Below are 11,758 nucleotides of genomic sequence, written 5' to 3' on the forward strand. Positions count from 1 at the left end.
TGGGCTTACATGAAGGATGAATTTGGCCCATTCTTCATTACAATATATTTGTAAAGTTTAGTGAGCTTAAAGGGCATTTACATTCAAATGCAGAAGGACCTCGAGGGAAAAAGATATTCTAGTTCCTTGTGGGAGCAAAGGTTCACCTGAAGCCTACATGAGTTTTGTGCTGGCTGGTTTCCTCACAGTCAGCCATGCGGTTGCTGGAGGAATAGTCCTGGTGGCTTTGCTGAAGGAAAGGTGCAGTATGGTGAAACTCACCTGCACAGGATGGCAGAGCATATCGCTCAAGAAATCATCCAATGCGATCATAACAATATTTTTCACTATCAGTAAGCTGATGAGTTATTTTAATAGCCATTATATAGAGAAGGCAAATTTTAATGGCAATAGGAAGCTAAAGATAATGCTGTATACAGTACCAATGGGTTTGAAAGCTTGAATTAGATTTGTCTCTCCCAGTAACGAGTATTGGGTTTTGTCTACTTTTTCTACCTGTGTGTTTTCTTTCCTACAGTTGATTTGGAGCAGGTATTTGAGCTGGATTCTCTGGAATACCTGGAGGCCCTAGAATGTGTGACTGAACGTTTGGAAAATCGTGTCAACTTCTGCAAGGCCCATCTCATGATGATCACCTGTTTTGACATCACCTCTAGACGCAGATAAAGAGCGAACCTCAACAGAGTTTCAATGGGCATCTCTGCCATCCTCCTTTTCCCTTCCGAATAGCATCCCAAAGACAACAGAATGAGGATGAAGGTTGGAGTCAAGTCTCAACTGTGTGTATGAGAGATTTGCTTTACTATACGGAAGAGTAGTATAAAAAAAAACACAGGACAAGCATGAAAAATGGAGATATAAGGATGTTGATTCTGTTAGCCTAAAAGAGCACTTTGAGGAACCTTTAAGGACATGTCTGTAAATAAGAACTGCTGGCAGAAGAGACTTCTTTCCCTGCATTAGCTGAGGGAGGAGGGAAGGTGGTTGTAGGACTTCCACAGAGAGGTTCATTAAAAGAAAACCTATCCAGAAAGACTGTTTAAGTGCCTTGCAAATCTTTATTATCCAAACATTTATGTTCATACTTTCTTGTGTACAGATGGTGCTAGTCAAGAAAAGAAAAAGGAAAAAAAACAAACACACTTTTGAAATGTATTTACAGCTTGTTTTTCTCTTGGTGTTTTCTCCTATTTCAGACTTGCTGTTTCTAAGTAACTTGTGTTTGTAGAGATATTTCCTAATCAGTACAACATATGAATAAATGTTAACTGTCTTTTATTGTTACCAGAGTAAGGCCACTCAAAGAGAAATTCAGCTTTTCCAGATAACACACAAATATTTCTAGCAGTAAGCAAGGTTTGCTTATGTGTTCTTTTATACTACCTTCCACCTTAGAGGGCACAGTAATTTTCCCAACCTATAGATTCTGCAACATGTGAGAGAGAAGAGGTGACGTTACGGTGAAGTTAATATCTTTTCCATTTGTTTCAATCCCCATAGCTTGTTTTCTTGTTCATGTATTTTAGCTTTGTACTAGCTAGAGCTATGGATGAGGAGGCCTAGCTCTCCTAGCTCCTAACCCTCTTTTCTGGGACTAATAACTCACTGGAAACTTACCATTTAGGGTGATTGTTCCTGTACTTATCAGTCCAAAATATCAGTTCAGTTTATTCTGTCCTCCTTTCTATAACTGATAAAATTTAGCTTTGCCTCTTTTTGATACACACAACTGCAAAACATGTTTTGGCAGCTTTGGGTCCCTGGCCTGGTCTGTCCGTAGTCACAGACATACCTGAGAAGTGCAGGCTCTGTTCAGCTCAGCTGGTTCAGAAATAAAGAGGAGTCCTCAGTGAGCAAATATAACACTTCAGGCATGTTATAGAAATGCTGTCTCAATTCCATTCCAACCCTCTTTCCATGGGCAAGGACATCTCCCACTAGACCATGTTGATTGTGGCATTTTCCTAATCAACACCTCCCTTATTGGAGCAGTGACAAAATTCACATTGACATCAAAAGGATGAGGGTCTGGGCCTCAGTGCATATCCAAATGTTGTACTTGTTTGCGTCTTTATCTATAAACGGTATGTGGGAAGGAACATCCTTTGTGTTACTTGAAGAAGTGTGTGAGATTTGCATTTTAATTACGAATGAGCATAAAGAATTGTTTTGTTGTATGGGTTTCTTCTTCTTTATATTAAAATAAGCCCATTCACAAAAATTCTTCTAGCATACACTTGCATGACCTTCCTGTTGCTTATGAGAAAATAAGAGCAGCGTTTAACATACTCAGTATGCATCAATTCATGAATTTATTGTTCTTAAATGCAGCTCCTCCTTTGCCTGCATCAGCACATTAATGCCATCTTACAATACGCCAAGCACTAACTCCCAGTGGAAACACTCTGCAAAAATACTGATAGATTTATATAAGGGTTACCTGAAAAAAAACATGTACCTTGTATGTTTGCCCTTTTTATCAGGATGGACCAAAATTTATTTGTGAAGCCAAATGGATTACACCAAGGATGCATTTGACACACTGAAAATTAGGTAGTGAAAGAGCAAAATCACAGTCCTTACAAATATTTTATCTATGAGGACTTAATTATAATGACCATTAACACTCATAGAATGGCTCAGGTTGGAAGGGACCTTAAAGTTCCAACCCCCTCTGCCACATAGCTCCTATCACATATTAGTATTCATATACTAAAAACAATAGTCATCTTTTTTTTTTCTTTTTTTTTTTTTTCTGTCAGTGCATTTCAAAATTTGCCACTGTAATTTTGGGAATTGTGGTGGCTTAATGCATAGAAGGGAATGTAAATTTGCAGAGATTTGACATCTGTGGAACATTTTCTGTTAAAATAGCTTTTTACTTTAAAGTTTATATTATTATACTTCAAATATCTTCAAAACAGATAATTAAAAGCATCATGACCTTATTAAAATTGCTTTTAGTCTGTAGTAGCCAGCATTTTACAGAAGACTCATACACTTCTGCAAGTCATCCAGGAAATCCCATTATTTTAGCAATGTAATAACCAGTGTAATGCTGCTTTTATCCTGTATTTTTTAAAAGGCATCGTTACCCAAAAGACATACCAGCGATGTGAATGGAATCCTTAATTGTTTGCATATTCAGAAATCAATCTCATTTCCCTGGAACAGCTTCAGTAGGAAACAGCGGTGTTAACGCAATTAGGCCTGAAGGTTAAACCTTTGTTTGCGTGTGCAACAGAGGATCACGGTTCTTTATTGTCAGGTTCTGCAGTGAGTGCAGCGCATCAGCCATTAGCTTCCATTAGAGGCAAGAGTTTCAGGCAAGAGCAGGTGGGGTAGTTTGGGCCTAATTCTGAAAACTTTTCATCTTGACGTGCTTGAATATTATTTCTACGAGGGACAGGACTTGTTCTATGACCCCAAATTCAGGTGCACCCTTTGACTTGGGAGTTTGGCTGTGATCTGAGTCCAGCCATCCCGCTGGTCCCTGTGAGCATCGGCAGCGGGCAGAAAGCCTGGGTCATGCACAGCCAGCTCGGGCGCTCTGGGTCCCTTTGTTTTGTAGAGCGTGTGGGAGAGCCCTAATTCCTGAAGCATTTGTCACAGCTGGCTTCGCTCCCACCGTTCATGCCTTGTATCTGTTTCAGAATGATTTCTTGTCAATTCATTCAGATCTGAGTAATCAGAGGTACTATTTTGCAGAAGGCAGGCAAGCAAACCGATACCCAAGCTGTCCTTTCTTAGCGCTATCCTGACTCTGTTCTCATCTTGTGTGTTGCTATAACTGTGTGTAACTCTGTGTGGTGAAGCACAACAGCATCAGGAGTTATGAGCTATAGCAGAGTAAACCCAGTTGTGAAGAAAAGGAAGAGTCACCTGCCACTTGTTTGGTATTTATTGTGCTGCCAGCTGTACGGTTGAAGAATGAGCTCCTCATTTATTTGATACCCTGACGCAGCCCTGATTTTGCCTAAAGGCCATGCATAGGTTTATCACTGACCATTCACAGGCTTCAATCCATAGTCCAATCCATAGGAAGACTCTCAGTATCACACCATGCAACATCTGAAACTTGCAGCTACATAAAATACTTACTAGTAAAGAGCAACGTCATGATCCTCTGACACAAAGCAAGCTAAAAGTGAAAACTGCAGATAATGTCTAGGTTTTTCTTTCTTTCCCTAAACATGGGAATCATAGAGGCAGAAAACCTGGAGTAATGCTGGGATTAATACACATCAAAATGGACTTGGTCCTTTAAAAAATACTTTTCTTTTTCATTTATCTCAATAGTATGGTTTGTCTTAAAATAGCCACTATTATCTGCACTGTGGAATTCAAATTTTATGACAGCTGAAGGAAGCGTACTTTTTGACAAACATTGCCTTTTACAAATGTTTGTGATTTTTTTTTTTTTGAGCCAACAATCATCAAAACTGAAGGGTAGTATATACATACAGACAAATGCATACGTACGTAGCCTGAGGGAGATAGCCCCCACATACATTATTTTGGAGAGGTTGCATAGCTTCCTTTTGCCATTCACAAATGGCAAAAGCCCCACTCCCTCCCTCTTCCGTGCAGTGACTGTAAAACCTTTCTCCTGTCACTCAACAAGATGAAGCTGACTTATGCCACACTACAGGAAAAAGGCTTGAAAGACTTCTGAAGGCTTCCTTTAAAGGTCCTTTATTCCCCCTGTTCTGCATCCTGTAGGCCAAGTTGCTGCAGTTCCCATGTTGAGGCTGTTACTGAAATGTTCAAGTCTGTAAAAGTAATCCAGACGAACTACTCTGTATTTCAGGGTGTCACGAATTGAAGGCAAGATAGCTCACGATCATTGCTGTTAAACACAACAATTTGAATTTATGCCATGATGTGTACACCCTTGTCACGTCAGTTGAAAGCCTGGACAATTAACTCCATGGGAGATAAAGCTTCCTGTCAAGTCCTCACAGATTTATAAATTGTAACCTGAAGTTTTTGTCTTGCAGATGACTATACAAAGCAAATACTCTCATAAATGGGGGGTTTACTGAACCTCTGGTGCCTGTTCATATGGGTGGGATGGTCACACAGCATCAGGGATGCAGACATAGAGCAGTTGTACCACTGCATGCTGATGGGAGTAAATGATGGCCACACAGAGAGGTACTATTTCTCACATCCACAGGTGGGTGACATGTCTTGCTTAATCCCGCTGTCATCATGGTCGTTGTTTTGTTACCCCATAGGCTTCTGCATTGCTGACACCCAGCAGTTTTTGGAGACACAAGGCTGGATGTTGCTAGCTATTGCAAGACTTGAAATAGGTTTCCAAATAGCTATGGCAAACAAAACTGTGAATGATCTGTCAATCCAAAGTTAATTATCTCTATCTCTTGCATTTATTGTGCGCTCATCACAGGTTATCTGAGCTTCCATACCTGCTCTTGGAAATAATAAACCATTTTACTATTGGTTTTATCTTTTCTTCTTTCTCCTTCTCAAGCAAACTTTTTTTTTTTTTTTTAAAAAAAAAAAAAGGAAAAAAAATTAGTTTCCCTTGAAAATGTAGCACCCTTATCTTGACCCCTTTGAAGTCAATATGGATTTTGCTACCAGTTTCACTGGCAGCAGACTGAGGCTCACTTATGCAACATTTTGAACACAAAGGGCATGATTATTCATCAAAGAATGGAGGTGCTGGCAGTGAAATAGTAACAGTCATCAATAATATTTCAAACTATCTTCAAAACTCAAAACTCTCTCAGACACGAAAAAATATACAACCCAAACCTTCTTACTTTGAGTGGTCCTACTTAAATATTGAGCAAACTTTATAATAATGGTTAAAAATGGTGCTTGAGGCAGTTTCAGCTATATTACATATTCTCTATATACTATAGATATGGATTGTATTCACCCTCTCTATTGTATATGTATGCGTGTGAATATTTACATCTAGCACACATACATATATGTTTTATGTATGCATAGATACTAACTTTTCTGTTTGACTTCTTTCTCTCCCATAGCTGAAACTGCTGGTTACTAACATCCACATCATATTCTATGTATGAAGGATATAATTTATTTGTAAACTCAGGATGTTCTTGTTTTATAGAGTTGCTTGTATTTTATAATTTATTTACACATCATGGTTGGAAATGCTTATCTAAGTGCTATGCATTGAAGTGTATGTTTGCTAAATCCATTTCACTCTGTCCGTGGCTATGTTCTTTCTCGTTATAACAATGTTATAAGATAGGGCTAAGGAGGAGACAAAATGATGGATACATATCTTGTGCTGGTCCCACCAATGGGTGATTCCAGAAGAGGATGTATCAGTAGTAGATATATATATATTTTATCAACTAAATTTTATGGGGAAAAAAAAAAAAAAGAAAGTAGAAAGAACAGCATGAGGACAAGTTCAAAATGTGGAAAGTCACAGCCATTTCCAAGTTGGTCAACAAATGCATTGAGCCTTTTGCCATTAAAATTGTAAAGTTTATTGTTTGCTGGCTTAAAAAATATCCCTTTTGTGGTATCTGAGGTGTGAAACATTGTCAAAAATATGATGTCTGGAAAAAAAATCAAACTATAGTGGCATTAAATGTTTACTTTTATCTTACCGATATATCTGCCTCTACCTCCTGACTATTTCACTTTGGATGAGAACATTTGTCAGATGGCAGAGAAGATGTGTGTGACCAAACACAAGATGAGATGTGCTGTTCATGAGAGTGAGCAAGATCAAACCTGAAACTAAAACTCCCAAAGGGGTTCTACCATGCAAGCATTGCTGAGAAGCAAATTCACCAGAAAACCATAAGGAATCACAGGGTTTGACAGCAATGGCAGAAACACTGCAACCAAGCATGGCACCATTATCCTCTCCCCTGCTACTGTCCAGAAACAGAAAGCAAGCACAGTCACCAGGCCCAAACTGGTTGTGTTGGTACATAAGCTGGTTATGGATACATGCCTCTTCATATTAGCAGTGGTTGCTCAGTTGGCATTTGTAAGCGAGGGAACAAAATTGAGACCAAACAAATGATAACAATGTGTTTATTTATCATCTCTCACTACTGCATCAGATTTCCCTTGCCCACTGTGCAGGTATTTTATGCAACGTGAAAGTAATAAAAAGAGTTTACTTCCTTTCCTCCAGACACATTACATATAGCTCAGGTTCAGCTGCCCCCTGAGCTTCTGCTAAGGTGTCTGCAATTTCTGCTTGGCTTTTGCTCACGTTTATGATGTTCCCTATTGATAATCACGAGTGCCTTGCTTGCAGGGCAAGACATGAATTAGCTCTCCAGGCAAATCTCAAATGCCCATTAACCATTGGGTAAGTCCCAGTAAGGACACTGTGCTCTTTCCATTGGAAGAAAACAAAAAATCCTATTTCTTGTGGAGAAGACAAAAAAGGAAGCAATTTAAGATCTCCTTTAAGACACGTGGTATGCTGGCAGATGATTCTGTCACATGGCATGCTTTAGGAAGGACATGTTAGCACACTACAAGCCTAAATATTTGGTTGATACTTTGGTGTGTATTTAAATAGTCCTTCCTTTGATGTTCCTGTGTCAGCCCAGTGTCAGAGCCAACAGTCACAGTGGCAGGGGATGCCATCACCTACAGTGACCATCGCTTCTGAACAAAAAAGCTCTCAAGGTGGCTGCAGAAGTGATGTCTGGCACACAGTGAGATGATGTGTGGCAGAGAGAGGCCTCAGGTTCTCCTCTGCCAGCAGCAGACCCTCTGACTCCAGTACAACTTCAGCTGTTGCCCCTGGGCCAATGAATTTACATGCTGGTGCCTCTCCACAGTAGCTGCAAATGAAGATAAACGGCTATTTCTTTCATCTGTGGGCTGTTCAGAATAGCTCTGATTTGCTCTAAAGAGCTAAAAGGCTTATTGCCTATTTTTGAGGTAATTTATCTTCATTGCTGTTATCATGCAGCCACATCAGTATTAAAAAGCCTGAAGTGCCTTAAAGTGACAAAACCAGAGAAAAATGGGTTAGAGCAAGACCTACTCTTTGTCTGAGGCAGAACTGGTGGCGAGGAGCTCTATACAAGCTGAAAACAAAATCAGATCACTGTTGGTCAGTTCTGAAGCCTTAGGGAGCTCAGTGCTACACACCTCTGGTTTGGGGCAAGACTGACAGGAAAGGTTTCAGGCACGAGGTGAGAGCTGATTAACACACCTGGCAAACAGCTGGTGACCTGGTGTGGCATGGCTGAAATGGCTGGTACCTCTTGTCTTTTCCTAGCCATGCCCAAGTCTTACCTTGTCTTTGAAGCTAGTAACTTGCCAGGCCGAAGATACATTGCAGAAGAGGGTTTAGCCTGTAAACCTGATGGGGATCCTGAGTAAGCTGCCCAGCTCCTGGAAAACCTGGGGAGAGGAGCCAGTTGCTGAAGCTGCTTCTTCTCCCACACCTGCCACAACACACTGGGGCCCTGGGCTCTCACCTCATTTTGATCGGCAGCTCTGGCTGCCATTGAGCCACTGAGAAGGGAGATGAGGGAGGGGAAAAAAAAACAACAACAACAACAAAAAAAAACCAACAACTCGCTCTCTCTCAGACAAGCACAAAATTAATATTTAGTTCCTCTAGTAAAAGGCCATCTGTGAGTGGATTTTATGTTTCATGGTGTCTGTTAGTGTTCATGACAATTGCCAATCTGGCAGTTTTGGAGGCTGACATCTGCTATTTAACCACCAAGCAACACTATAGTGGGTACGACCATGCAAATGCTCTATGGTGCCCAAAGGCCCATCTCAAAATCTTTAACAGCAAATAGATAGCTTGGAGGTCCAGTCTGTTCTCCCTTCAAGAACAACCCCAGCAAGTGCTGACTTGGGAACAGCCCTAAGTGGTTGAAATGTCCATCCCCAGTGGTCGCTTGTCAAGGGAAAATATTTGCTTTCCATTTCACGTACATTTACATGTGGCTCTTCTACGGAACCTTATTGCATGGGTTTGGCACCCATGTTTTGCATCAGATTGTGGATGGCATGCCAGCCAACTGGCAGCCAAAAGTATGCAGCTGTGTGCATTTGGCACACATCCATATTCCCATTTCTAGCTCCTGGCTAGCCGTGGACAGCCAGACGTGTGGGTGTGGTGTGCAGGACTCCCGGGCATGCTGCAAAGAGAAAATCTCACACCTCTACACATGGAGGACCTCTCACTCACTTTAAAATGATCAAGAGCTTCCCCTGTCTTGTCCCTGCTCAGCTTCATTCTCTGAATGACTTGAAACCAGAAAATCGGGGAAAAAAGCTGCCATTTTTCTAAAAGAGCACGGAAGCCATGCTGTGCACTGGGCTGTGCTCCACAGGTTCCTTCACACCAGTGCCTTCAGCATCCCTGTGCTGCCCAACACAGTGCTGTGCAAGCTGCCCCTTGGTGCTTGCTTAAAACAAGAGCATGGCGTAGCAGTGCTTTTACCCACCTTGCCCTTCAGCACCCTGTGGCCCAACTCATGCCTGTCTCTGTGCTCTTAGCTGGGTGTTCCTGGACTCAAGTGTGTCTGAGCAGCTGCAGGAAGATTCACAGCCCTGTTTTCACTAATCATCTCCCAAACCATGCTTGAAGGAAACGCCACAATACCCAGCAAGCTGCACCTCAGGAGCCAAAGAAAACACTGTGAACATCATTTTCTCCTAATTTCCAAGGACAATGGAAAGCATCGCAATTAGGTAACTAAAGCGAACACTAAGAGTTCAGCTACTAACCCTGCCATCGGTTATTCACGCTGCCCCGGGGGCTTGGGCTCTTGCCTGCCATGAGTTTAAAGAGGCTCAGAGAACATTTCTGAAGGTTATATGTAAAGCCATTAAGTGCTGTGAAATCCACAGAAAAGCTTCTGGAAAGCATCTAAGCCCGAGCATTGCATACTTTGCAGCCATCGGCCTCTATTCTTTCTGCTGAACGGGCCAGAACAATGGACGCACCAATCCTAGTCCTATTTACTTGACAATTAGCATTGCAGTGGCATAAAGTGTTCTGCGGAGTGGGTTACTCACAGGAACAAACACTATGTGTGTACTAAATAAAAGCCTAGCCTAGCAAGAGTGCTTCTCACCTGAAGACCTGTTGTCCCACCACCCAGAGGCCAGGGCTGATGGAGAGGCAGGACCCAGGGGAGGCCAGGGGCAGCAGGACCAGTCCCCATCCTTGGGACAAGTGACACTTGCAGCTTGCCAGTTCTCCCATGGCAGGGAGGTGCCAGGTGAGCAACGTCAAAACTAGCTGTGAAGATTAGTTGTTTTTTCTTCCTTCCTCAAACAGGAACCTTGAGTAAAATTGGCCCTCATGCTAAGCCATTTCGATCTCTTCACAAGCTGGCACCATAAAGTGTGGAGGCTGTTACACTGCCTTATCTTGCTGGGCTTGTAAACCTTTGAGCTTTGAATTGCCTCTATGACCCTAGAAATTCTTCCCTGGACAAGGCAGAGGAGACCTTGCTCTACTTTTTTTTTTTTTTTTTTTTTTCTTTCAAAGCGCATACATGTAGTAACTTATAATTGAAACCAAAATAAAGTCTTTCAGATGGGCAAGCCATAAACCAGCTTCTCTAAGAAATCATACACCTGACCACATCCTGCAGGCTTTCCTCAGATGCGAGGCAGCACAGGCTGGTGAGGAGCTGGCCCAGTAGTTGATATTTGCTTCTTGCATAAGCTTTTGCTACAAGACAATTCAGGTAAATTTGGGGCTGGATGAACCCTGAGGAGGGGGCAGAGGCTGACAGCAGTGCTCTATCCAGCTGGCTGAGTGCATCAGCCAGCCTTGGGCCCTGTGATGGAGGCACCTCTTGTAGGGTCAGAGCAAGGCCTCAGACAGCCACGTGCCCTGAGCTGCTGCCCTGGCTGGTGCACTCCACACATGACGGTGGCAGTGAGATGAGGGAGTCTGTGGTGCCCAGCAGGACATGGAGACTGATTTCTGGGGAAGAATAAGTGTCATTTGCCATTTCCTTCCCTCACCAACAAATCTGTGCCTGGGACCATCTGCAGACCTGAGGCAGTTTGGGGTTTCCACCATTTCAATTTGGCAGGCTGCTTAAGGTTTCCCAGAGGAGTTGCAGATGGCACAGGGAAGCCATGTCTAATGGCAGGTGGCTCTGCAGAGCGACGGGCACAGAGGAACGGCCATGGTGCAAAGCCAATACAGTAGCTGAGGGCTTGTCCTGCCAAACTTGTTCTCCACCATTTGCCAAGAGTGGAGCAGCAAGCAAAACATTTACGTGCCACCTCAAAAATGGTTACTTATTGCCTCTGAATTTATTTTTTTAAGTTTATTTATTAATTTATTCTCTGCTCCTCCCCCCACACACACAGACAGAGGCTGAACATGTGACATCTTTGTACAAGGCTAAAACCTCAGTGGCTCTAAGGCTGATGGCCCCGATCAGCGTGTGCTTCATGGTCAGAGTGCAGCCAGCAAGGCACCGCTTTCTCCCAGGCACAGAGCTGGGACGTGGAAAGCTCTGGGCTGCTCCCAAAATGTTGGCTGCAGCACAACAGGGAAGGCCTTGTGACACCTTTTCTCTGGACTGTGAGAAATGCGGTATGCTCTACAGCTGGCTTTGGCACCTTGCTCTATTCCCTACACGTAAGGAGAGGTGTTAGCTGATGGCACTGAGTCAAGCAGGAGGAATAAATCCCTTCCTTTGCCCTCCTTGGCTCCTCACCAGGCTGTGCTCTGAACCGAGACAGCTGCCTGGCTGAAGGACGCCCTGATGGGTCT

At 42.7% G+C, this 11,758-nt stretch overlaps 1 protein-coding gene across 2 annotated transcripts in view; it reads left to right on the forward strand.

Annotated features, from left to right (window-relative positions):
• KIF26B (kinesin family member 26B) overlaps positions 1-6,628 on the forward strand; it is a 293,062-nt gene extending 286,434 nt beyond the window's left edge. For both annotated transcript variants that reach the window (XM_068676375.1, XM_068676376.1), the window contains one exon: positions 518-6,628. In XM_068676375.1, coding sequence (XP_068532476.1) covers positions 518-666 — 149 coding nt within the window. In that variant the 3' untranslated portion in view covers positions 667-6,628. The remainder of the gene's footprint in view (positions 1-517) is intronic.
• The last annotated feature ends 5,130 nt before the right edge of the window (positions 6,629-11,758 follow it).

This window comes from Anas acuta, chromosome 3, assembly GCF_963932015.1.
Source record: "Anas acuta chromosome 3, bAnaAcu1.1, whole genome shotgun sequence".
Classification (NCBI taxonomy): domain Eukaryota; kingdom Metazoa; phylum Chordata; class Aves; order Anseriformes; family Anatidae; genus Anas; species Anas acuta.